Source organism: Oryx dammah, unplaced genomic scaffold, assembly GCF_014754425.2.
Source record: "Oryx dammah isolate SB20612 unplaced genomic scaffold, SCBI_Odam_1.1 HiC_scaffold_9, whole genome shotgun sequence".
In the NCBI taxonomy this organism is placed as follows: Eukaryota; Metazoa; Chordata; class Mammalia; order Artiodactyla; family Bovidae; genus Oryx; species Oryx dammah.
In genome coordinates, this window is record NW_024070193.1 from 46,401,553 (window position 1) to 46,428,690 (window position 27,138).

Genomic DNA, 27,138 nt, shown 5'->3' on the forward strand with positions numbered 1-27,138 from the left:
AAACCAGTCAATCCTAAAGGAAATCAAACCTGAATATTCACTGGAAGGACTGATGCTGAAGTGCCAATACTTTGGTCACCTGATGTGAAGAGCCGACACATTGGCAAAGACCCTGATGCTGGGAAAGATTGAGGGCAGGAGGAGAAGGGGACGACAGAGGATGAGATGGTTGGATGGCATCACCAAGGCAAGGGACATGAGTTTGAGATGGTGAGGGACAGGGAGGCCTGACGTGTTACAGTCCATGAGGTCTCGAAGAGTCAGACACAGCTCAGCAACTGAACAGCAATAGAGAGCACTTTCTGCAGTACCGACCCTCCACGGTATCTCCAAGTCCTGCCCGGGCTCTGACAAGGGGCCTTTCCAAGAAGCTCCCAGCAGACTCGCCCTAAAGTCTCAGTGAGCAGACTCAAGCCACTGGCGCAGACAGCCAGAAACCACCTCCTGTTCTCCAAGGGCTCAGTTAGGAAGGAAGAAAACCAAAAGATGGGTTGTTTATGATCACACACGCTGCGTTTCTTTTTTTTTTTCTTTCCTTTCGTGAAATCACTTGAAGATGAGTTTTCCCACAAAACTATGTGCAAAGAATAACCAGACTCAGACTGGATTTTAGTATGATTCTTATCTTTGACGAGGAATTCGCTGTGTTCCCTGTGGGTCTTTCCACACCCACTTCAGACTCAAGCACCCTGAAGGCAGTGGACCCTCAACTCAGTCACCTTATGTTACACAGGCTTATGAGACCAAGTGCCAAAAGAAGGTTCAGTTCAGTTTAAGAAAACAAGGCTCACACTCTCTGCCCTCAAAGTGTTCCCATGTGTAGCCCTAATAAATAATAAGATTCACTGGACCAAACTTTATGAGCAAACATGACTTTGGCTCCAGTGCAGGACTTTGCCGATGACTCTCCTTGTTCATATATTTGGACTCCAGCAAATGTCAGTATCATCTTACGAAGGTTTGAGGCTCTTCCTGGGATGATTTGGTTAAGAGAAGAACTCTGATTTCACGACACCCAGATCTCTAGCCAGAAGACCAGCTCTCTAAGTGGAGATGCTCAGACCCCCCAGAGAGCTTTGGCATCTGAGGGGTGAACGGAGAATCTAAAATGTGCCCACATCAGTCACAGCTCTGTGCCCTGTTCTCTGCAGAGTGAAACTGCACAAGCAGCTGTCACCCCCAAGGGATCCCAGCAGTCTTATTTTGTTTCTGAATTTTGGACGGAGAAAAATCAGTAGGAAGATAAGCATCATATACACAGCCAGTCACACCGCAGGGCAGAGAATGGAGGAGGCTGTGTTGTCTTTTCTTTTCACATCATTTTGATTCTCGAGGCAGCAGGAAGTCATAGCGCTCTGCTCACCATTTAGTCTCCCTTTCCTTCCTTCCAAGTGAAACAGGAACCTTTGCTTCCTACCTGACGGTCCCTAACCTTAGCCTTGCTCAGCTACCGCCTTGCCTGGGCAGTGACCCTCCTCACTCCCCTCCTCGGCTCCCCTCCCCGCTCCCCTCCTCAGCTCTCCTCACTCCCCTCCTCAGCTCCTCTCACTCCCCTCCTCGGCTCCCCTTCTCACTCCCCTCTGGTGCAGCCCCCACCCTGGCCTTTTGGTGTCCCCTGGAGATTTTGACCAGGCTCCACTGTGAGCTCCTTGGATGTGCAGGGAGCGCCTTGCACCTCGGCCTCTGCCAGCTTCTGTGGGTGGTTGGCATCAACAGTGAATAGGGGCACCCTTCCCCGGAGACATACAGTCCAGGCCTTGCCGTCTTAGGCCCTAGACAGACGCAGCTGGATAAAGATGCTGAACATCCCTGGGGAGCAGTATGAACTCTGCCTCCCGGATACCTGACCCTCCCAGAGTGAAGGTCTTCAGAGGGGCTGAAGGCACGGGGCAAGGAGAGCTGGGGTGGAGAGAGACAGTGGCCCTGAGGGTGAGAGGGCCTCAGCATGGAGTAGAAGAAAGATGCCCTGCGGTTTGGGCGGGAAGCCGTGCCCCACACCTGTGCTCCTGCCCTGCTGGGAGTGGGCACTCGGGACCACCGCTCTGGATGTGGCCCAGCTGCCCTGCCTCCTTAACCATGGCTGAGGCCACAGCCTCAGGTGCTGCCGAGGCCCTGACTCCTCTGCTGAAGGTCTGGACAGGCCTTGGAGCTACACCCGAGTGGGGCCCTCCACTGCTCATCACAGCTCAGCCTGCCAGCGGCCCCTGCTCACTGTCCCGTCCACGTCCCCCATGACTTAGGGCAGGCTCACACGTAGAAAGGCAACTTCCTTGAGGCTCGCATGTGAATTTCCGGCCACATCCAGGCTCAGGAACTTCCCTTTCTGAGCTGCACTCACTGCCTCCAAAAAGCCAAGATGAAAACAGTGCCCACCTCAGAGGGTTATTCAAGGATTCAGGAAGATCGTGTATGAAAGACCTTCACAAACACACCAACCTGTTATCTTTCTAAAGGAAATTGTTCCACGCCGGCCTCTGAGGACAGTCTCTGGTTCGGTGTGGCATGTCAGTCCATCCATCAAAACGAGGTCCCAGAAAAGCCCTTCTTTCCCTAGTTATTGGCAAAACGAGTTCAGCTTTGAGGCCATTTCGGGTTCAAATTTCAGTTGATGAAAGGAATATGGAGTGGACATTCTCTTCCAGTCCTGGTTTCCAGTCTCCAAATTCTCCACTCTGGAGGCAACCAGCTCAGTCACTGTTCTGGCCACCCCTGCAGAGATGCCCTGGAGGAACGTGTTGGCTGTCCACCTTCTCCGCCTTCTGCACAAATGGCAGCTGACTCCACACACCCCGCCTTTCTTGTCCGCTCCCCCCCTCGGTTGTTTCATCTTTGCCAGAGGGGGTGGAAACGCTCTTTTGCCATAGTTTTCATTTGTATTCTGCTTCCTGTAAGTGAGACTAAGCATTGCTTCCTGTAAGTGAGACTAAGCATGGCTTCCTGTCTAGAAGCCATGTAGGTTTGCTTTCTTATGACCTACGTTTTCATGTGCTTTGCCCGTTCTTTAGAAGTTGACCCTATTCTTACTGATTTCTTGGAGCTCTTTATTAGGGAAGGGAGCCCTTTGTGAAAGGTGTCACAACTTCTCCCAGTTTATCGGTTTTTACCTTTTGATTCTGTTCATATCAGTGGCTTCCGTGCAGAATTTGATTTTATGTAGTGAAGTTTGTGTCAAGATTGGATAAAAAAAGGAGGACACAGTGCTCTTCAGCTCTGACCGTCCAGGGAGTTTGTCTCAAGCCTTTATTTTTTCTCTGCCCCCTGATCTCCCCTGTCAGCCAAGGGAAGGTGCAGGGGATAGGGCTTTGACCTGGGCTGGCCCACAGAAGCAAGGGGAAAAGTCCAAAGCTTGGAGCCTTGCCTCGGGCCAGGTGGATAATGCAGCTGAGAACCTGCAGTGAAGGGCTGGCTCGCGGTCAGGTTCTGGGAACACAGGGATTCCCTGGAGTTGTAGGAAGGGCTTCTTGGGTTCTCTTGGGGTTGGTTAAGCATTCCAAGCCTGCTCCACGTTTATCATCACCAGACATCTGTAGGAATTTGAGAGGATGCAGCTAGTCAGCTGGAATCCACACAGTATGGTCAGCCACTGGGGGAGGGTCTGCTGTTCACAGATAGCTTTTCTGGCTCACTTTCTCCCCCAGATGTAAGCCGGGCCCTTGTTACATGTTCTGTCATTGTGGAATCCTGGACTCAGGGGCTGGGAAAGGGGATGGTTCTCAGGCCTTTCTGCATCGGTGTTGCTTCCTGAATACAGCCTTGGCAAAGCCCACGGCCAACAAGGACAGCTCACTACCCACTTGCTCTGCTTGTAGGCTGCTGACAGAGCAACTGGGTCAATCTTGGTCCGAAGACACCGCAGAGCCTCTTGTTTCCTGGGCAGATGGCGTCTCCACGGACCCCACCAATGCTGCCAACAGTTCTGAGCAGGTTTGCCAGCACTGGGTTCTCTCTGGAGCTTTCCAGCAACTGCTGGATGCGCCGACTTGTCCAAACTAGTAGCCGGAAGCCTTGCTCTCAGTGCCGTTCTTGTCCCTTCTCCACCCTTCCTCTCTCCGCCCCTTGGCCATCCCCTTAAAGCCGGTTTCTGATCTTTCTTTGAAAAGAGTATTTCTCCAAAGAAACATCTTTTCCCTCCACTAGACACTCCTGCAGCATGAGAAGATGAACAGGAGGCTTTGATCTTGTAGGCATTCTTTTTAAGTTTGATCTTTTGATCTCATGTTTTGTTTCTATGTACTTAATGGTTTGCTTAAAAATCACCTAAATATCAGGTCAAAGAAGACAAATGCTTTTCAAAGGCAGAAGCCATGCCCGTGCTTTACTGTCACCCCAGACAAAGTGCTATTAAATTGTCCTTTGCAACCGGTAGATTGCCTCTGCCCTGGCAGGAGGTGAAGCGAGGAGAGTCGCCAAGCTCGTGACCGCAAAGGCCAGATAGCAGATGCGGGGCAGGCACTCTGCTCTGTCACACCACTGTCCTGACAGCCTTCATAGGAAGTAGGAGATGAGTTATTCTTGCAGGGCGTTCACTGAGCGACACATACTGTGCCGTGGGCCCGTGTCTTTCTCGTGAAGATCATGGGATGACCTAATTCACCCTAGTTTGGCCCATTGGATGCGGGTATGGGCCTCTGAGCCAGTTTAGTGGGCAGCGCAGGGCACAGATGTCTCAGGCATTTCCACACAGAACTATTAGGCGCTTCCCATAAAGAATCCACCTGCCAATACAAGTTCGATCCCTAGATTGGGAAGATCCCCTGGAGGAGAGCGTGGCAACCCACTCCAGTATTCTTGCCTGGAGAATCCCATGGACAGAGGAGCCTGGCGGGCTGCAGTCCACGGGGTCACAAAGAGTCAGACACGACTGGGCGACTAACACTTCCACTTTCACATACATATGTAGTTTGGCAAATTGTACAACTTCTGTCTGTGTAGTTTATCATGTCAATCAAGCTTCATTAAAGCTGTTAAAAATTAATATGTGCAGACAGAATGAAAGTGATAAAGATATAGAAAAAGGATGTAGAAAAGGGCTTTAAAAAATAGTTGTAAAAGTCCTATATCAATTAGGTAAAAGTTGCATGTGATATAGATGGTTAAAAAAATTAGAAAGATGGTTATGCTACAAACTAAGAATTATTACAATAATTTTTGCAGTTGTTTTAATAATATAAAATGAGTAAATAGGAGACAAAATGCACTCTATTCTCAAATTTTTGTCATTTTTATGGACTTGAATTTCAGTTCTCTAAGGTTTTTAATGACTTCTTCAGAAATATAAACTTTATGTGCCATAATCTCTTGGTGTATTAAATGGGAACTTGAATAGCCTTTCATTCATAGAATGAGCTAATTTGTTTCTAAGCTCTGAGAAGAGCAGTACTGGGCATGGCGTAAATGCACAGTGTTCGCTCCTGCCATGACCAGCTTCAGAGCATTGATTCCTCCACCTCTGTATACTCAGAGACAAACAACAAAAGCTAGAAAAGAGATGATGGAGGGAAGGGAAAGGGCTCAAGATCTGTATTTGAACTTTCTGACTCCCAGGACTCAAGAGCTCACACAAGTGTGGAGCAATTCTTTGGGTTCGGTGGAAAGAGGAGTGGACAGGTCGGGTTGTGGAGCCCTCATGGGCTTGCTCCAAGGTCATGGGCCCTCGGCTCGGTGCAATATGATGAGGACAGTGAGTCCCTCACCTGAATGTCCAGCCCTGGCCCTCAAACCCTCTCCTGGTTGGGGTTTGTATCCTCCCCCCTCTGACTGCCTCATCCTCACCTCTTTCTCTGACCGCCGCCCCCACCCTCCACACACACACTCACCTCTTTGAGGAGGTAGTTTTTTTGTGTATTACAGATCAGTTTTTCTCTGAATGACCTTCCGGCCTCTGCGTTTGCTAAGAACCTGGTCTCTGATTATCCTGGGCTGCTTACAGTGATGCCTGAATGTGTGTTTATTCTAATGTGTATTATATTCCCACGAGTTCAGAAAAGTCTCTAGTTTTCACACACAACATTTCAAACTGGAGGTAGTGTCATCCCATAGTAGTGAGGGTAGGAAAAAGATGGGCCCCTGAAGAGTCAAGGAATTTCTCTGACACCGTTTCAGCTACAGTTATGGTGAAGAACTTGACTCCACACTTTTATTTATTAAGTCATTTAATGTTACAGGAAACTGTAACATCTAATGCTTCCCATCTGAATAGCTTTAAGAGGCAGGGAGATTGTACTATTTAAAGGAATCCTATGAAGATCCAGTAGATAGGTATTCTGTGAAAGAATTTGTCAGAAAGTTGCATTTCCTTTAAAACAGTCCCAGAATCCCCATCATCTTAACTCATGTTTCATGATCATGAGCCAGAGCATCTCATCAAGGTAACAATGGATCATGGTGCCATTTTTGTCATGGAGTGAAACAGACTGTGGCTTCATAATAGCCTTAAAGTAAGGGAGCTTACATTCTCCTAAAGTTGTTTCATCCAGATATTAGAAGACCGCACTTGCAGAGGACCATCAGTCCCTAGGATTTTGTGGAGAAGGACATGTTGAGTGACATGTAAATTTCTTACAGCCCCATGGTCTTTATTCATGAATTTGCATTGAAATTATTAGTTAAGTTAATGGAGGAGGATGGACTTATCCATTTCTAAGTGACACCTTGGAATGATGATCAAGTGATGATACTCTAAATACAGAATAAAAACATCATGCCCATCACACATTTTTCTTCCGGAATCTCAAACTTTTCAGAAAATCATACAAAACTAATTTCAGAGGAATGTGATCAAGCTTGCTTAACTTAAATTCTCACTCATGTTGTTCTTATGGGTGAAAAAGAACTACCTATGACAGTCGAGTGCCAGCCTGGTCTGGATATAAAACCTCTCCCCTGGGTGGATGAATCAGTGTAACTGGTGAGCAGTTTGGTCCAGAGAGCCGCTGAGGGGCTGGCCTCTGTGAGCTGCATACATGGACTTGCTCCTGGGCTGGCAGCAGCTACAGGGAAACTCTTTACTTCCTGGAGCCACACTCAGGGATGGTGGCCTGTGGGTCTTCGAGGGTGCCCCACCGGGGCTGCCCTGCACTAGGAAGCCTTGCAGGGAGGGTCCTGCAGCACAAGTGCATCCTGAGTGGGATGCGTCCCAATGATGTCCACAGACCCAGGTACCACAGAGGGAAGGGCATCGTGTACTGCGACAAAGGCTGGTCCAGGAATGAGTTTTGTATGTTTTTTTTAAAAAGTGCAGTAACGTCCTGAATTTCCTCAAGCATCCTAGTATAGCATGAGAAGACAGCATGACCTACCTCAGCCAGGATCCAAAAGCCGGGGTTCTCAGCCCCAGTGCTGCGGACATCTGAGTCAGATGACTCTCTGTGGCAGGGCAGTCCTGTGCGCTGTGTCCTGGCCTCTGCCCACTAGATACCCAGCAGCCTCCCACCCCCGTGGGCAACAACAAAAATGTCTCCCAACGTTGCCAGGTGTCCTCTGGGGGACAGATCGTCCCCCACGTAGACACACTGGTGTGAAGGAAGGGACGGCGCCAGGGAGCTGGTGAGCCAGTTGCAGCGGCAGCTATGTGACTCCTGCTTTCCAGCCTTTGGTGATCTTGTGGACAGCTCGGCTCACAGCCCTGACCTGGCCCCGTCTTTCTCCCCCAGCGTCTCTTGATGACTGAGGTCAGGGGCTCTGAGTCAGGTAGACAAAGGCTAGCCACCTGGCCTCTTGGATTGCCAGTTTCCTCCTCTGTGGAATGAGAGGCGCCACAGGACCCCTGTTGCTCTGAGTCCATCACGGTCATGCAGGTAAAGGACTTCTCACACCCACTGCTGTCAAGTTAAGACCTAAAAGTCGTGCAGAAGCGACGGTGTTAAGTACATGGACTCACCGCCATTTTGCCATCTGTTGTGTTCACCATTTCAGGATAAGGAACTCTATCTAAGATTAATTTATTTGGTTTTGTCTTTTTTTAAAAAAACCTTTTATTATAGTTTTACTTTTTATTGGAGCGTAGTTGCTCTACTATTCTGTTGTTTTCTGCTGTATAGCAGAGTGAATCAGTATACATGTATCCCCTCTTTTGGGGGTTTCCTTCCAGTTTAGGTCAATCACAGAACATTGAGTAGGGTTCCCTGTGGTATACAGTAGGTCCTCACTAGTGAAGATTCGTTTTTAAAACCTTAACTGCCCCGCCCCCTCCACACACACATGCGCACACGCATTCACTCACACGCCTGGCACACCCTCTTCTCAGAAGGTGCCGAGGCAGCGCCACCCTCCCGCGGGCATCACTGTGGCTCTGGAGAGAGGGGCGCAGGGCCGCGTTTGGGGGCAGGCAGGGCAGCACTTCAGTTAGCGGGGCAGGAGCGCCTCTCCTCCTCTCCACGGCAAGTTTCCCCTTTCTCCGTCTCAGTGTATCTTCCTGCCTCTGCCCAGTGAAAACCTCCTTAGGATACTTCTCCCTCTGATCCAGGGTCCCTGAAGCACGTTCATGACTACCTCATCTGAGAGCGCCGAAAGGGTTCCTCTTGGGCGATGCTCTTGGGCTTCCGAGAGGCATGACCTTGTCCTCGGTGCCCTTAAGCAAAGAGGGGACAAACAGGTCCAGCCTGTGTCCAGCCACCTGCTCCTGAGAGTTTTCGTGGTCGCTCACCTGGGTTGGGGGAGGGGGGTCTCTTGGTCTCAGAGCTCAGGGACCTGAATCCGCAAGGCCCTTTCTGTGTCCCCCGTCTGCTCTGCAGAAAAGCGTGGGAGAGGTGGAGGCTTTTCTGGACCCCCTCCCCGCACTGGAGACTCACGGGGACACAGGCTCTGACTCCCTGTGAAAGTGCCCAGGGCGGCCCAGGAGGAGGCCACGTGATGAGTGGTCACCCCTCCCTCGAGTCCAGGACCCCGACCCTGCCCTGTCACCAGCCCCAGCTCCCCCACCTCCACCGGGGGCCCACGAGGATGAGGGCGGCGCCAGCCAGAGGTCAGCCTGCCAAAGCCTTCTGTAGCAGAACATCCCGGCTCTTTGATGTTGCCCCGGAAGCCTCTGAGACCCGGCTTCAGTTAATTTTATCCCAAGGCAAGTTGGACGCTTGTCCTGGAAGTTGTTCCTGCACGTACCTTCTCCGCCTGGCTCTGTGTGGTCCCACGGGGTCGCCCAGAGTTGGGAGTGTTTGGGTCAGTGGACTTGTCCTGGGAGCTTTCCAAGCTTTCTCCTCCCACCACCACCACACACACGCACACTCTCTCACACACGCACACCCACACCCTCCCTTCCTATTACCACTCCGCTGTGTAGATGCTTTGGGCTCAGCCAACCTCTCTCTCTAAGGTGGAAATCTAGAACTTCACCAGCTCTCCCCCCAACCCCCTCACCTTGTGGGGCCAACCTTTCTCAGAAGGCCTCACAGAGATCCACGGCGGTCTGGCCTGCCAGAGGGGAGGGTGAGATCTCAGCGGAGCGGCCATTAGTGCAGTGCGTCCAAAGGGACTGTTTGATCACGGCCGTCCACGAACGTAACAGCCACAGGGGCGTTTTCGGCTGTCCCCCAGTCAGTGTCTGGCCTAAATTTGGACTAATTGGTGCCTGATGGTTTTAATCATATCAGCCAAATGTGCTGTAATTTTCCTTCCCATTTCATTTTCCTCCCAGTTTTCTCCACGTGAGGAAGTTTCAGCTGCCTCTGATGTTTCTTTAGAGTCCCAGAGCAGAAGGGAAATTTTGGAGGCAAGGACACAGGAGAGGAAGTGAAGTAGACTCTTACTTAGCTCAGGTGTCTCCACAACCCAGCCTGACCACATCTGCCTTGTTCTGACGCCTGTCGAGGATGCTGCCGGGGTGACGGAGTCCCCCACAAAGCAGGGTGCTCCCCGAGGCCACACCCTTGCTGACTGCAGCTGCTGCTCTGCCCCCAGCCCCGAGCGCTGCCCCCCACCTGCCTTCCAGGCTGCCTTCCCCTCAGGCCCTGAGGCCCTCTGTCCACCCCCACACAAACCCCAACTCGAGGCCTCTGGAACTGTTACTCATGGCTGCCCTGAGGGCCTGGGGGGACAAGGTACTCAGCCCAACCCCATGACACCCCCAAGTCTCCTTTTATCCTTGTGAATGCGGTGGGTTCATGGGAGCCAAGGGGTTCCTGCTCAGCACAGCCTGTAACCGTAAGCAGACCTTACAGCCAGCGTGACCAACTGGCCCTCCCCCGTTTATGACATGTGTTTTAGGAAAAGGTCAAAGACGTCATGCATTTAGGTGACAGTTTCAACCTGTGTTTAAAAAGTGCTCACTTACCAAAAAAATAAAACGCTCATCTGCTAAGTCTGTTCACAAGCTGGCTAGTGACAGTATTTATCCCCCTCAGTGCTCTGAGAATTACTGTGTAGTTGGAGAAGACTCTTGAGAGTCCCCTGGACTGCAGGGAGATCCAACCAGTCCATTCTGAAGGAGATCAGCCCTGGGATTTCTTTGGAAGGAATGATGCTAAAGCTGAAACTCCAGTACTTTGGCCATCTCATGCGAAGAGTTGACTCATTGGAAAAGACTCTGATGCTGGGAGGGATTGTGGGCAGGAGGAGAAGGGGATGACAGAGGATGAGATGGCTGGATGGCATCACTGACTCAATGGACGCGAGTCTGAGTGAACTCCGGGAGTTGGTGATGGACAGGGAGGCCTGGCGTGCTGTGCTTCATGGGGTCGCAGAGAGTCGGACACGACTGAGCAACTGAACTGAACTGAATCCATGTTCCCCGTCTTCAGATCTAGCTCTTCAGGCCTGCCCTGTCCTCCTCTTCTTGGAAAAGCCTCTGAATTGCTTTCTTTTTTAAAAAATTTTTATTATTTTTTGGCTGCACTGGGTCTTTGTTGCTGCGCGTGGGCTTTCTCTAGCTGCAGCGAGCGGCAGGGGCTACTCTCTAGTTGCGTTGCGTGAGCTTCTCATTGCGATGGCCTCTCTTGGTGGAGCGTGGGCTCTGGGGCCCACAGGCTTGGCTGCCTCCGTGCATGTGGGATCTTCCTGGACCAGGAATTGAACCCACGTCCTCTGCATTGGCAGGTGCATCCTTAACCACTGAACCACCAGGGAAGTCCCAAGAACGAATTCTTTTTTGTAAATATTTATTTATGACCGTAGCCCGCCAGGCTCCTCTGTCCATGAGATTCCCTAGGCAAGAATACTGGAGTGGGGTGCCATTTCTTCTCCAGGGGATCTTCCCAACCCAGGGATCGAACCCAGGTCTCCCACATTGCAGGCAGATTCTTTACCATCTGAACCACCAGGGAAGCCATGAATTGCTTTATTTCTGATAGAAATCTCAAGGGCTCTGTTTCTATAGCATGAAGTCCAAGGTGCAGACTTTCCTCTCATCTCCCTCAAAAGGGTCTGTGGGTCACTGGTCCCCACCGCCTTCACCTGGACTGTTTCTGCAGCCCCTCCTCACTAGCGCCCTGCTTCCAGAGGGTCCCTGTTTCTTCTGCCTCCAGGCCCCCACCAGGGTCCTTCCCACCTCGGGACCCGCCTGACTGGTCTTCTTGCCCCTTGGCAGAATACGAGTCCCCAAATTCTTGTGTCTGGCTCTTCCTTATTGCTGCCTCCTCAGGCGTTATCTCCTGTATCCTGCCCACCCAGCCACCCCCTGCCACACTTTCAGAGTGATTCAGTTATATATGTATGTGTACACACACACACACACACACACACACACACATATGTGAAAAGTCAAAGTGTTAGTTGCTCAGTCGTGTCCGACTCTGTGCGACCCTATGGACTGGAGTCTGCCACACTTCTCTGTCCATGGGATTCTCCAGGCAAGAATACTTCTCCAGGGGATCTTTCTGACCCAGGAATCGAACCTGGACCTTCCACACTGCAGGCAGCTTTTTTTTTTATCATCTGAGCCATCAGCAAAGCCCATATACACACATACATATGTATTCTCTTCCAGTCTTTTCCATCACTGGTCATCACACAGTAGTGAATATAGTCCCCTGTGCTGTGCAGGCCCTTGCTGTTTGTCTGTGTATGGAACAGTGTGTGTCTCTCTCTGTTAAATTCCCCATTAATCCCTTCCTGCTCTTTCCCCTTTGGTAAGCATGAGTTTGTTTTCTGTGTCTGTGGATCTATTTCTGTTTTATAAGTAAGTTCATTTGAATCTTTTTTTAGATTGCACGTATACGATGTTTGGCTTACTGCACTCAGTGTGATCAGCTGTAGGTCCGTCCATGTTGCGGCAGATAGCACCGTCTCATTCCTTTTCACAACGAATATTCCACTACATGCGCCACAGCCTCTCTGCCCGTTTGTCTGCTGATGGGCTTCGAGGTTGCCTCCGTGTCTTGGCTGCTGTGAGCACTGGGGTGGATATAGGCCCCGGGGTGGGGTTGTAGGACCAGATGGTAACTCGAGCTTTAGTTTCTGAAGGGTATTCTGTTTACTCCTTCGCAGTGGCAGCTCTGCCTTGACGCACACCCCGCTGTGTCCCCAGAATCTCACCAGGGCTTTGGTGCGTGGCAGCGCTCAGGACACGCGGTCCGCCGAGCACAGAATCACGCGCGTGCTCGTCGGGCCTGTCGCTGCTGCGGGAGGCTCCCTGTGTGCTCAGCTCAGGTCGGACTGTGCTGTCCGTCCCGCCCACCTCTCAGCAGACTTGAGGGCCTTGGGAGAGAGGTTTGTAGCACTGGAGACCTCGTGCTTACCATGGCCCCACGCTCCTTTAGAATCACAGTCACGTTCCACACATTGTTTTCTATATTTTCTGCTTTTCTTACCTAACATTCCAGGATGCACATTTTCCTGACTGTTCTTATTTATGATGGCTGGATCACAACAGAGCAGTTTAGCGGCTGACTGGGTCCTCACGTGGTGAAGTGAGGATTGGGGGAAGAAGCAAACTGGGGGGCCTCTTAAGTCTTATTGATTTGCTATCATTCACTTTGCAACACTCCCCCACCCCCGCCTCCCATTTTCCCTGCCATCCAATAGGAAGTTCAGAGAAAGGCCTGGAAACAGGCCCTCATTAAGTCACTTCTGCCTACTCCTTCCCCACCTCAAAGCCCTGCCATTAATGCACACACACACACCACCCCATACTGTACACTCAGGGGTTACATCGTCAAATGGACTCTCTCAGTGTGACCCCATGGAACATTCCTAAGGATCAGCTGCGATTCATTTGGGTCAAGTACAAATAGTGTCTACTCAAATGGTTGCTCACTTCTTATGACCCTCGTTCTCACTCCTCATAACCCGGTCACAGGACAGTTCCTACCTGGCGAGTATTCTCTCGTGAGGAACTGACTCCCGCCACGTCCCGTGGCTGACATCCCAGCGCCCCTACCTCCGACACCTGTTTTTCCGGGGTTTTGTGGGGAAAATGGTGTGTCCTGATCCTGTGTCTCACCAGAACTTTCTTTGGGCCAACCTGTTTAGTTAATTCTTTTACCCACGAGAAGTCCACAATCTGGCCTATTTGCCAATTAAAACTGGCTTTTCCTCACTTATTTTGGACCTAGGCTGTTGTAGTTAGTTGAATCGGGTCTAAAAGTTTTCCCAAACCAGCTATATTGCATTCAGCATTTTAGACTTACTGGATTTAATGGCCAGAAACTGATGTAATTATGACCAGTTTCCCAGCAATAAGGGCATTTTTATTGCCCTGGAGAGAGATGAGAGAATTGGCTGGTCCACAACGAAGGGGGTAGGTATGGATAATTTTCTTCGAGAAAACAGTCATGTCTTAAGGGGTGAAAAAGAAAAAACATTCAAGTCCTCAGCCTGCCATCCTCATGGACTCTGGGCTTAGCAGGGGCCCACAGGTCCAGACGGGAGTCTGGAGGGGAGAATGGAGGTGTCAGGCCAGGTTGGGGAGCCTACGGATCCCAGAGGAGGAGTGCCCTCGACTTCCCTGAGATCATCCCAATGACTAGCACCACTCAGGAGCCTCACTTGCTTGTGTTGAGGAATATGATGTTACATTTCTGAGCAGACTCGAGGAAAGACACAGAGGCCACGAGGCAGCCGGAGGCCGTGTGTGAGAATCACTGCCTTATGCTCCAAGTGCCCTCAGCATCTCATGGAAGACACGAGGCACACAGGGGCCCGGGAACGGAGCAGCGAGTGTTCCCATCGTCTTGCTTTAAACATGGATGTGCAGGGCAGGTCAAGAAATGTCTGGAGCAACCGAGAATGCGTGTGCCACAGCAGGTGGAAAGCGGGGAGGGACTGCCAGACCGCACCACACTGACCAGGGGCTCCTCGCAGATTCCACCCCGGCGTCTGAAGGCCAGGGGGTAGCATGTCGCAATGTGCAAGGGGTGGACAGAAATGGCTTTGAAGTAACTTAAAAACCTTCGCGCTCCAAGAGGAGACAAAGTATATGTTAAAAGTGCAAAATAAAGGGGCCAATGGAGAGGTTTATGTTTGAAATGGAAACCCTCTGAAGTGGAGTTGTCAGTCTCCTGCTTGCCTGGGCTCGTGCCTGTGAGATCTGAAGGCCGCGGAATTAGAATAACCCTCCCGCGTCTGCAGTGTGCGGAGCACCTGGGCTGTGCACTCGTTGGCTCCGTCTGCTGGTTTTTTTCTAGTCTGTCTGGGTTGCCTGGGCCTGTCTAGGGGAACTCAAGAATAAGAAAATAAGGTTACCTTGGCTTCCCTTTGCCACACACACATGCAGTCCCAGTGGAGAGACAGACATGCATTATTTCCCACTGGTAACGGAGGCCCGCGGCCTGCCCATACCTGCGTCCCTGGCGGCCACGGGGCTCCACACCTGAAACCACATCCAGGCAGGGAAGCCGCACCCGAGCTTTTACGAGCTGCACGTGTGAGTCAGGTCCACGAGCGTCAGTTCACACTGTATCACCAGGATACAGCGTGAAGTACGTTCTGACTTCCACGTTTTTTAAGGACAGTGCCGAGGAAGGTTGTCAGCAGGCCGGGCTTTGTCACCTGGTGGCCACTCGGGTGAGCCACTGTCCCCTCAGCTGCCCCCGCACACTTCAGGCTCCTGCCGTTACCCGGGGCCAGAGATGGCTTCTTGTATTGGTTTGCATTTGTAAACCTGAAATCCAGAAAGGAGGCCAACACAAACTCTGTCCTGGAGGGTGAGTGTGCCAAGAAGGAAAAAAAAAAAAGCCCCTACCTTCCAATTTGTGAGCCTGGTGGGGAACGAGGGATAATTCTGTGGGATACAAGCCTCTCCTTTTGGTGTTTTAGTTACACCAAGTGATTCCCGTATGCTCTCTGACACAACTCACGTTCCAGGGACTGTAGCAGAAGGTTGAATAAAGTAGGGTGTTTACCCAGAGTCCATCATCTGCTTATTTATATACTCTCAATTAAACTGATGTGGGGAATTGTCTTTCCAAGTTGATCTTCATTCTGAACTCAGATTCACAACTTTTTTATGATCTTTCCCTTTAAGATCCTATGTTTTGAAGGATGCCTACCTGCCAGGTGAACTGCACGTGTTTAGTACATTCATGTTTCCACTTTGATTTTAGCCGTCCAGCTACCAGTCAGACATCTTAGCAGCAGGAGAAATGTGAGGCAGGCATCCTTTGTTTGCAGGAAATGAACACCAGCCATTCAGTGTTTTGAAATAAAATCTACTCTCTGCTATAGAAAATTATTGCGAAATGAAATTGTTTCCTTGTCTTGGCTGATGGGCATTAACCGACTTCTAATGGAAACACTAGCTACAGGAGGAAGGTGCTGTGCTGACACTCTTTGCAGTGTCCTCTTGCATTGTTGACTTCTTAGAGTCACTGCATTGCTTGCCCTTGACTGCAGTGATCAGAGCCATGGGAAGTTGTCTAGCAGCTGCTCAGCCACGAATTCAGCATCTCTGTGGACAAGTGTCACGGTCCCCCCGCCTTACTGAGTATGGGTCTCAGTGTGAAGCAGTTGAGCACAGCACAGCACGTGTACTCTTACCAATCTTCTACAAAGAGCAGAGGCTTTTAAATTTTTATTTTTTTAATTGAACTATAGTTGATTTACCATATTGTGTTGGTTTCAGATATATAGCAAAGTGATTCAGTTATACATGTATAAATCTGTATTTATTGTTTTCCATTATAGTATATTTCAAGATACTGAGTATATAGTTCCCTGTTCTATACAGTAGGACCTAGTTGGTTACCCATTCTCTATATACCAGTTTGTATCTCCGAATCCCAAACTCCTAATTTATCCCACCCCCACCCCTCCCATCCCCTTTGCTAAACATGTAAGTTTCTTTCATTTATATCATTTTTTTAGATTCTACATATAAGCAACATCATATGATATTGTCTTTCTCTGTCTGGCTTACTTAGTATGACCATCTCTAGGTCCATTCATTTTGTTGCAAATGGCAGTATTTCATTCTTTTTATGGCTAAATAAAATTCCATTGTAAATATATCAAAGGCAAAGTTGTAAACACTGATAAAGTCCAATTTGTCAGTGTTTGTCTTTCTGGGATTGTGATTTTGTGTTGTATTTGAAAACTCATCAGCAAACCTAAGGTCATATATGTATTCTCCTATATTTTCTTCAAGATGTTTTTTTGTTTGTTTTACATTTTACATTCAGATCCATGATCCATTTTGAATCATTTCTTTTTTGGGACATGCCACACAGCTTATGGAATTGTAGCTCCGATCAGGGATTGAACCCAGACCCTCAGCAGTGAGAGTTTGGAGTCCCAACCACTGGACCACCAGGGAAGCCCCTTGAATGACGTTTTATTTGAGGTGTAAGAGCTTGCTGAAAAAATGTTCCCCCATTCAGGTTACCTTTGCACGTTTGTCAAAACTTTGATATTATTTGTGTGGGTCTGTAAAAAAGTCCTGCTGGGATTATGATAGGAATTGCATTAAACCTGTATTTTGGGGAAATCAATATATGTACTATATTGAGTCTTCTAATTCATGAACATAGTAAATATATCCATTTATTTCATTAAAAAATGTTTTATCAGCATTTTATAGGTCTTAACATACAAATCCTGACATTTTGCTAGTTATACCTTTGAAATTTGTCAGAACTTGCTTTATGACAGTAAGTATATTTTGAAGACTTTACATGTACATTTGAAAAGAACATATATTCTGCAGTTGTTAAATGAATTTTTCTTTATATGTCTATAAGGTCAGGTTTGTTAATCTCGTGTAAAACACCCATATCCCTTCTGATTTTCGTGTGCATGTTACTGGGAGAGATTGAAAAGTATGCCACCATAATTACAGATTTATCTCATCCTCACTTTGGTTCTGTCATTTCTTTAAACATATTCTGAGGCTGTTATTAGGTACATTTAGAATTTAGACTTGGTATATCTTCCTGATCAGTTGATCTTTTTATAAATATGTCTCTCTTTATTCTTAGTTATAATTATTGGCTTAAAGCTGACTTTGATATTATTATAACTACACCAGCTTTCTTTGGTTACAATTTGCGTGACATATTTTTTTTCATTCTTAAAACTTCAGTTGTTCTTTGCCCTTGTATTTAAGGTATGTTGGTACGCAGCACATGGTCGCGTTTTATTTTGGTTATATCCAGTCTAAAAATGTTAGTCTTTTATTTGTAGCACTTCATAAATTATACCTAATATAGATGTTGATATATTTGGGCCTACATTTACGACATTACTCTTGATTTCTGCTCTTTTTTTCCTTCCGTCTTTGGGTTAGTTTTGCTCTTTTTCTAGTTTCTTAACATGAATGCCTGGATTATTAACTTGAGACCTTTCTTTTTTTTATGTTAAGTACTTAGTACCATAAAGTTCTCTTTAAGCACTGCTTTAGCTGCACCTACCCCTGCCAAGACTTTGATATATTGTATAGACATCTTTCAGCTCAGAATACTTTGTAATTTTCCTTGGGATGTCTTCTTTGATCCTTGGATTATTTAAGAGTGTGTTGTTTAATTTCCAAGTGACTGGAAATACTTTAGTAATCTTTGTTATTTACCCTAACCCCTAACCCTCTGTCACCTTAACCCTAATAAACTCATGTCCATTGAGTCGATGATGCCACCCAACCCTCTCATCCTGTGTCACCCCCTTCTCCTACCCTGAATCTTTCCCAGCATCAGGGTCTTTTTCCAGCAAGTCGGCTCTTTGCATCGGATGGCCCGAGTACTGGAGCTTCAGCTTTCTCAAGCTCTTCCTTGTCACCTCCCTAATACTTTCTGGTTCCCTGGGTCTCTCATTTTCTGTCTGGCCACTGACTAGTCCCTTCCACACTTGTCATGTCTGGGCCAAACACTGGGAGAACAGAGGGGAGTTCTGGCTGATGGCTCCTGTTGCTGCCACCACAGAACTGCCCGCTGCCTGGGGCGGAAGAGAACCAAGGGAAGGGAAAGGGGCTTTCATCTGCACTCTTGGAACTTTTGGACCTTTCCTTTCCCATTCCTGAAGCCTGGCTTCTCCCGCAGCCCTCCCCTCTGCCCCTCAGTGCTCACCTCTGGGGTTTGGGTGTGCTGAGGTCAAGGTGGGCTGCGCCAGAGGGAAAGCAGCAGTGGTGCTCTGGTCTCCGTCCCCACTGCCAGTGCTGCTAACTTTTCTGTGATCTCAAAGAGCTACTCTGTTCCGGTTTTAAATGGACAAGAAGAGCGGCATGTGTTTTCTCTGTCTTTCCCAGAATTAGAACCTCTGACTGGTATTATTTCATATTTTATTTTCTAATTAACTCATCTTTATAGGTGGGATAAAAGTTGATGTGCTAGTAAGAGTTTAGGTAAGCAGCCAGAATGCATAGTTTTCAATCCTCTTGTCTTTATTTATGCTTGCCTTTATGTCAGCTGCACATGATGCTATTTTGGCCTCTTCTTTGATCACATAATTTCCACCGTAGGTTTCTATTTGCACTTTCCAAGTAGCCTCGTGAGTAAACGTACCGTTGCTATTTCTTTGCAAGTGGGGCTCAGCCTCTTACACATGACGTGTGGCAGGGTTAGTCAGGGCAGCGGGTTTGGATGTAGCTCACCTGAACCGTATGAGGCACAGCTTTGAGAAAAATTAGATGGGAATCCTTGCTGAAGATCCTTTCCGGCTAAGTTTGTGCTTGCTTCAGACCTACTGAACCCCACAGCAGCCTTCTGAACTCATCAAGCTGGGTGTAATTTCAGAACGGACTCGCACGCAGCTCTTTTAAGATGCAAATCTTTGCAGAAATTACACCTGATGCAGTTGAGCTGACAGCTGGTATCTACACACTCAGGAAGTGGGATAGGATCTCCACGGAGGCTCAGATTCATTCACATGCAACTAAGAGGCCACACAAAGGTCTAATTACCCCTGTGACCTTCCTGTCCGCATCTGTGATTGGTTAAGCAATGGAGAGATGATACTCCAGCCCTGGTTGCTACGATCAGGTAGGAAGACAAAAGCACAGTGGGAGCAGCCAGGGTCAGCCTGGTTCCAGCCTCAGGTGGGATTAGGGTCCGGCTCCCTGTGTGCTGCCATCGCGGCCCCTCATCTCACTAAGCCTCTGTTACCTCATCTGTAAAGCACAGTACGTGCTTACCTTGTGAGATGAGGATACTGAGAGGGAGGCATGAGAAAATGTACAGGAAACTGCAGTCTGCTGAAATGTGAAGTGCCACCAAAGTGTTTATTAGAAAATATTTGAAGAATAACAGATAAAAATAGGACATGGATGATGAATCAAGAGAAACAAGTCTAATACTAGAGCCTGGGTTCATTCCTAAAACCTTCTCCTCTCTGTCCGTAGGGCATGGACTCCAGGGTCTGGATCAGAAAGTCTCTGGGAGCGGGGCTGGGGCGGCCCCTCTCTGAGTCCCTTTCAGCCCTGAGGGTTTAGGATTCTGTCCATGGTGCCGCAGGCTCAAGAGTGCCTGAGTGTGTCTCCTGTTTCTCCAGGAAGTTGGCAAGGGCACTTTTCCCAGGGAACCTGGGCAGAGGTGTTGGCCTGGTTCAGCTGTTAGTGCCTCTTCCTTCTCCCAGCCCCCCGAGATCAACAGGAACCCAGAATCACCCTTCTGGCTGTAGGAAAGAGGCTGGGTTGGGCTTGGGACACAAGGGCCAGCAGGGTCGTGGAACCGACAGCTGGCAAGTTTGTTCACTGATGATTTGCTTTCCCTGAAGTGTTCGGGCTCCCAGAACACACAGTCTCCTAAGGGGCCGACAGGAAGCACCCCATCCCGACCTGGCACTTGTCTAACTGCAGTGGACTCCCTCCTGCTCACCTCCAAGGGTGCCTCTGTGATTAGCAGCACCCCGGGACTCACTGCCCATTAACACGGGCAGCCAGAGACTCAGGATGCCCCCAGCGAACAGGCCCGTGGGTCAGGATGGAGCAGCTGACTGCTCTCCTCTCCTCCCTTGCAGATCACCTCCAAAGAGAAGCACCTGGAGAGTCTCAAGAGCGCAGGGAACCTCCTGCAGGCTCTGGAGGGGCTGGCCCCAGCCGGGAGGTGAGTAGGCTTGGCAAACACTCTCCCATTTCTTTCTCCTCTCCTCCTCGTTTCCCCTACACAACAGGGACCACCACCCTCCCACTGACACTGCCCGCTGTGCGCCCTCCCTCCTGGTGGATGGGCCACCCAGGCCCCACCTGCTAAGGGGTGCCCAGCCTTTGCTGGTAGTTTTTCTTCAGAACCACGAGGGTCTATGAATCTGCTCCCTGGTGTTTTGAGTATTGCATTCATTGGAGAACCTGTGGCTGAGGTACTGGGGAGACAGTGATTCTGTGGAGCAGGCTCAGCTCCAACCAGCACTGCCGCGTTAACCCTGGACTGGGTGGGGCAGCACCTCCTGGCCTCCCCCGCCTCTCTCGCTTGTGCTTTCTGTGAGCTGGGAGGGACATGCTGGCCTTAATGGGAGCGGCCCTCCTTGCCTGGCAGCCCCTGTGGTGTAAGGTGTGGGCAGTGGCTCCTGGGCCAGGTGGGTCCATCCCCAGGGACGTCAGCGTCCTCAGCCCTGACGGGGCCCGACACTGGGTGCGTCCCCTTGGTGGTCACTGGCACCCGGTGCCACTCTGGTGGGTGGGATGGGCTCATGGCTCCACTGGAGTAGCCTGGCCTGAGCCAAGAGCACTTCAAGTGCATTCCTTCCTTCCAGAGACACCTGACATGCAGAGCAGGAATACGTGGCCCCATCTCCCTGTACCCCACCTCTTCTTTGCAGCCCCCAGTCCCACTCCTAGGCAGCAGCTCGCCTACCATGTAGTCAGGGGTGTGCCACCAGCTAATTTTACACTTCAGGGGGCACTGCCATGCGTCATTCTCTCCTTTGGTGACAGTTGTTAAGGCCCAAGTGTGTGTCTCAGACAGTTTGATCCAGTAACAAAGATTCCACGTTAAGGCCTTAACTGCACATCCGCACCTATGAGAATGAGAAAATCCAGAGTTGCTGACTGACTGGCCAGGAAGGGGCACCATGGAGCATCTGGGATCTCTGCTGGTTGGCACAAGTCAGCTGCAGGCTGGCGCCAGGCAGGCTCCTTGTGGGCTCTGGGCTGTCAGGCTCTGGCTGCCGTCTGCCTGACTCGCCCTCACAGCTCGGCATCAGTGCATCTGTCCAAAGCAGCTCAACGCCAAGTGGTGGCAGGGCCAGGAGCTCAGGCGTAGCTTAGGGCGCTTGCTATGGTGGGACTGTGGGCTTTGGGGTCCTCACCTCCCACCCCTTGAACCTGGGAATCCAGTCTGTGCTTTTCAAAATGCTGTTTAGGGCAGCTTTGGGAAATAGCTGGTTCATCAGGTACTCAGGTGAAAAGGAGACCAGCCCCTTTAGAAGATGGGGCATTTAACCCTGGAAATGCCTAAATGTTTACTTTGGTTTTTCTCACAGGTCATCAGCCAACAGTGCAGTGGCGTCCTTGGCCCTGGAGATCCTCCAGGCTGCTGGACACTAGGCAAGAAGGCACTCGGCACAGTCCTCTGCTGCCGCCACCCCTGGCTACACACACCACAGGTCACCCACAGCTCTGTGTGGACCCAATAAAGTCAACTGATTCCAGAACCTCTGGCTGAGGTGCTCTTGACTGCAGCCCTAGAAAACCCTCTCAGAACGATGCCTGTTGGCTGCATCTGGGAACCCAGGTTTGCTCGATGTTCTCAGAAAGCTCTCCCCGTGTGTGGGCATCTCCCAGCGCTGTCTCCTCCAGAGATTTACCAGGCAGGACGAGACAGGAATGCTCTTCCAGCTACAGATCTAGAGCAAGCCTTTGGAAGCTTGTTTTATTTTACCTGCCTGACTTTTTCATTTCAGGGATGAACTGATTCTGAGAATCCTGGGGAGAAATGGGAAAGACTCCACTCACAGGAGCAGGTAGTTAAAACTTTGCCTAAAGGAATGCAGCATGCTCATGGGATGCTGGCTTCCTTGCAGGTCTGTCTGCTCACCTAAGTGGGATGAAGGCATCAAGGTAGACTCCTTCCCCCCACCTTCTACCATTGACCACCACCTCCCAGCCTCGAAACCTTTCCAGCTTATCCTCACACATACACCCTTAACGTCCCAACACTGCGGAGGGGTGCTAGGACCACGGCACTGGCGAGGGGGAGGATCCTGGGTGGCTGGAACCAGGTGAGCAAATTGAGAACATTGCTTGGCCGCCTCTCTGGGGTCTGTTTCCTCAAACTGCAGAATGAAAGGGCTAGCCTAGATCAGCTGCAGCAGTGCTCCGGACTTCTCAGACAGAGGAGCCCCGTGCCCTGACAGGCTTCTGTCCTCGGCCAGAGCTCCTATGCAGGCAGGATGGGCAGGGCAGGCAGGGGTAGGAGCTACACGGACATGGAATTCTCCAGGCAAGAATACTGGAGTGGGTAGCCATTCCCTTCTCCAAGGGATCTTTGCGACCCAGGGATCGAACCCAGGTCTCCTGCACTGCAGGAGGATTCTTTACCATCAGAGGCCCCCAGGGAGGCCCCATCTACTGTGTCACGGGCAGCTGGCCACACTGTCACCAACAGCCTCATCTGCCGCAGTGTGCCAGCTTCCATGTGGCTTTGCAGTGAACAGCTGCTCTGCGCCCCCCTCCACAAAGGCATGGATGTAACTTACGTATTTAAACCTCACCACCTGCCAAGCATACCACCTTATCTCCATCTCACAGCAGAGGAAACTGAAGCTCGGAGCCAGTCTACTTGCCCAAGGCCCCGCTGTCGGGTCGAACTTAGGACTCGGACTCCAGAGCCTGTTTGTCCACCAGTGGGATATCCAGAGCCGAGCTGTGAGTAGCTGAGGTGTTTAAGGGGGACCTGCACCCCGGAGCAGGCAGTTTCTTTTGTTCCAGCCTCCCTAGTGCCCACATAAGGAGGCCCCACAGGAAGTCCTGCTGGGCAGCATGCCCATCACCTGGCTGTGCACCCCGGGGGCCCTGGCCTGCCTGGATGTGCCTGTGCTCCAAGGGTGAGGGAGTCGATGGAGGCCTGGCCTTCAGCTCTTGTTGCTTTGCCACTCTGGTGCAGGCAAGAGGCACAGTTCTGTCTGCCCAGGCAATCTGTTCTCTCCTTTCACTCAGATCTTGAGGGAACCACCCTGGAGTTCTGGGCCGAGTCCTCCCAGAAGGTATTTCAGAGCAATGGAATCTTCTTTACGCTTCTGCGTTGAGCAGGGACTCTCTGCTGCTTAAGGTGAAACAGGAAAGCTTTAACATTCCAAAACCATGCTAAGTGGACCACACATGGCTGCGAGTACCCAGCCTTGCTTCTCGGAGGAAAGGCCTATCAGAAGAGGCACAGGGTGAGAAGCCAGTCCCTAGCAGGGCTTCTGTCCACCAAGGGTGCTCAACCCAGGGTGTCAGGGGCTGAAGCTAGCCCATGTCACGTTTTGCACCCTGGCGTAAGGCTCTTCTGTCCTCCTGGAGTTAGGGGATCCTTTATGTCCTTCTCACAAAGGCACCTTATGGAAAGCAAGAGCCCCAATCCTGCTGAGCTGAGGTAGGGGACATGAACTGTCTGGGTGGGCAAGGAGGATGTTGAGGACGGTAACCCTTGCTGCCCCGCATGGGAGGCCCACACCACTTTGTGGCTTCCTAGGCTCTGAGAAGAGCTGGCTGAGCCCCCCAGGGAGGAGAGGCATCACAGAGTAAGGGCAAAGAAGGCAGCAGAAGCACACCGTGTGTGGAGAGGACTTGCGAGGCCACACCAGGCTGCCTTCTCTCCACTCACAGCAGGCCCAAGCTCTGAGACCTCGCCTCAGCTTACAGCCTGAGTACACACCCAGTGAACTGGCCCCCTGGGAAGATCTGTTTGGGGTGACTTTGGCCTGGGAGGTCTCCTGGGCAGAATCTGGCAGCCAAGCAGTAGCAGGGGGGATTTACTTCTTAGGGTTCTTGGTACTTGTCTAGCTATGTCTCCCGTATTACTCTGAGGTCACCATGTCAACTCATGAGGTTCTCAAGTCAGTTTTAGGGTTGCAGGGCAGCTGTCAGCCCTGTGGCACAGGTCAGAAAGTGGGGCCTCTGCTGGTCAAGGCTCTGGTCAAAGGTCTGGGTCTCTCCTGCCCCCACTTGAAGCAAAATGCCTTGTTTTCTCCTTACTCAAACCACAGAAAACTACGTAGAAGTCAGTCTCTCGATATGGGGATTTAGGCTGAGTGAGGCAGGAGCCTCACGAAGCAACTGGCGGGAGGGGGAGGCTTGGTTGCTGGGGGACAAGACTCACCAAACGTGAGGAGGCTTTGGCCCCAACAGCCTCGACCCAGAACCAGGACCCAGGCAGAGTTGGGGTCTTGATGTGACCCGACCTCCACCCCTCAGAGGCGGGATGCTGAGGTGGCAGAGGCGGCCTGCCACCCCTCCCTCTAGCTTTCTCACCAGATGGGGAGGTGGCATGGACACCACATCTGATGCCAAGAAAAGGAAACACTACCTTCAGTGCCCCGCACCCCTGCAGCCATTATTTTCTAATCGCGTTTGCCAGGTGTTCACTCAAGCAAGGCAGTTAGGTTCTCACCTACCAGAACAGAACACCTGCAGTGGCGCAACTCAGCTTTCTGTTGGCTTATAGACTATACAGTGTGGGGCAGATCTTCTGTTTTTATTACCCTAATCACGACAAAAGTGCAAGAGCATATTTACCTCAAGATCTTTCACTATCAAGGATTCAAATTTCCAGATCAAACACCTCCTCCAACACGAAAAAGCTTTATTTTTCAGCTCAGTGGTGGTCACTGCAATGGGATCAAACATCCTACACACCTCCATCTCCAGGTAATAAATCACTATTCTGATTTTTCTGGTAACTTTTTTTCATTTTCCCATCTGTGGATGGTTTGCACCTATACAGTCCTACAGCATGCCTTGGTGACTTGTTTTTTGCTCAGTATCAATGTGAGACACAACCATACCGTTGTGTTATACTGCATTGTGGCTGTTCTCTTGCAGTTACTGGACACATGGGTGTCTGGTGTGGGCTTTTATACCTTAATGCAGGAAAAAAAATCCATTATTAACTTCAATTTTATCCAAATGGCTGCCTACCTGTTCCACAGTTTACTGAAAAGTCCCTTTTTCACACTGACCTTCTGTGCTACCTTGCAAGTGTCTACTGTCTTCATCTTATTCTGTTCCCTTAGTGTACACTTCTATTCAGGTGCCAATAGCAGTATTAACTCACTACTGATCACGTGATTTTTTTTTTTTCAGAAACACACCCCCATGGCTGGCAATTTTTCTCTTAACTGGCTAAAATTCTACTGTTTCACTAACATTTTGCAGGTTATTACATTCAGTAGTTCCCCCTGACACACCTTTAGTCTTCTGATTTTTGTGAAATGTTGTCTTCAAACCATTCTTCTGCAGAAGCAAAGAAGCATTCTCCAGAATCGTGAGTTTTCTTTTTTCTTTCTTCTTTCTGTATCAGAATCAATCACTAAGGTTTTTTGCTGGTATATTTACATTGTCTGAATCAGAACTATATTCTGAAGAACTCTCATCTTCTGAGACACTAGTATATATATGTTGCTCAAAATTTTGAAAACTTTACATTTATAATACAAAGTTGGAACAAAAAGCGAACAGAACAAAATGTGAATAATGACGGTCTTAAGTTGTGCGCTCTAACAGTTTCTGACAGTGATGTTAGTTCTATCCCTCTCTAAAAATGTGCTGCTACATCTCCGGTCAGTAATGTGTTCGCTACCTCTAGCTTTACCTCAGGTTTCACAGTCATGCCTTAACAGCTTATAGAACAAGTCCCCTTATCTCATTTTTCACAAGTGTCCTGGCTGTTCCTGTCCCTTTGTCCTTTTCAGTACACTGCAGAGCTACTTTGCTGAATCAGATTAACCTTCATACTAAGTTTTTACATGGAACTTCAAAACTATGATGATTTTAGGCAGAGCTCTGAAATATTTTCTGGTTTTAAAAAGTTCTTTAAATAGAACACCCTGCTGTGGTTCTTTCCGTTAGAAGCTGAGCTCACTACCAAGCTCTGCACTCTGACCTAACAGTTCTTGCCGTGCCGCCTCCGTTCTCTGCGTCACTCACTGGGAGCAGAACTGCCCCTTCACCAAATACACAAATGTTTTCCCTCTCATCCCAATTAGACCACAGGGAAGAATTTATAAAGCTTTTATACAGGGTCCTCATCCAACAACATGGAACTAAGTACATGTTTAAATACACAGTCAATCAGAAACAGCTCTCTCTCAGTACAAACACTTTCACTCTTTTTAAAGCCCCAAAACACAAGTTCTAACAGGTATACTGACTCTGCCCTCAGGGATGAACTAAAAACTTGTCAGACCTACCACCAGGATGACAGGCTCACCTGGCAGAGAGCAATGGAAGAAGGCCCATTCTAGTTCGCTCTGATTATGTTCAGATAAACATCGACAGGTAAACCATCTTAATTATCAGTTCAAAGTGGAGTTGAAGGAATTCCCCGCTCCAAATGAATCACACTTCTGTGCTTGAAGTCCAAATCCAGGTGGGTAATTCTTCATTATTACCTTAAAGGAATGAGACCATGTGATGGAGTTTGGGGGTGGGATGCTTATTTGGAGCTCAGAACCCTATGGACCCCGGAGCCTGGTGGGCTACAGTCCACAGGGTTACAAAGCGTCAGACACAACTGAGAAACTAACACACTTCGTCCTGTGTCGCCAAAGAACGAGATGCCTTTGAACCATGAGGCCTCTGGTCACTCGGACAGAATTATATACATACCTGCAGTCAGGCTGAAGGAGTCTTGGCCATAGACTGTAAGC

The 27,138-nt window shown here is 49.7% G+C and overlaps 2 protein-coding genes across 5 annotated transcripts in view; one reads left to right on the forward strand and one right to left on the reverse strand.

Moving 5' to 3' along the window:
• ULK4 (unc-51 like kinase 4) overlaps positions 1-21,942 on the forward strand; it is a 492,418-nt gene extending 470,476 nt beyond the window's left edge. For all 4 annotated transcript variants that reach the window (XM_040246041.1, XM_040246038.1, XM_040246040.1 and 1 more), the window contains 2 exons: positions 20,311-20,396; positions 21,772-21,942. In XM_040246041.1, the coding sequence (XP_040101975.1) occupies positions 20,311-20,396; positions 21,772-21,835 (150 nt within the window). In that variant the 3' untranslated portion in view covers positions 21,836-21,942. The remainder of the gene's footprint in view (positions 1-20,310; positions 20,397-21,771) is intronic.
• A 3,008-nt stretch (positions 21,943-24,950) lies between these two features.
• Positions 24,951-27,138, reverse strand: part of CTNNB1 (catenin beta 1) — a 47,086-nt gene continuing 44,898 nt past the window's right edge. The window contains exon 16 of the mRNA XM_040246077.1: positions 24,951-26,880. The gene's annotated coding sequence lies outside the window, so the exon portion shown is untranslated. The remainder of the gene's footprint in view (positions 26,881-27,138) is intronic.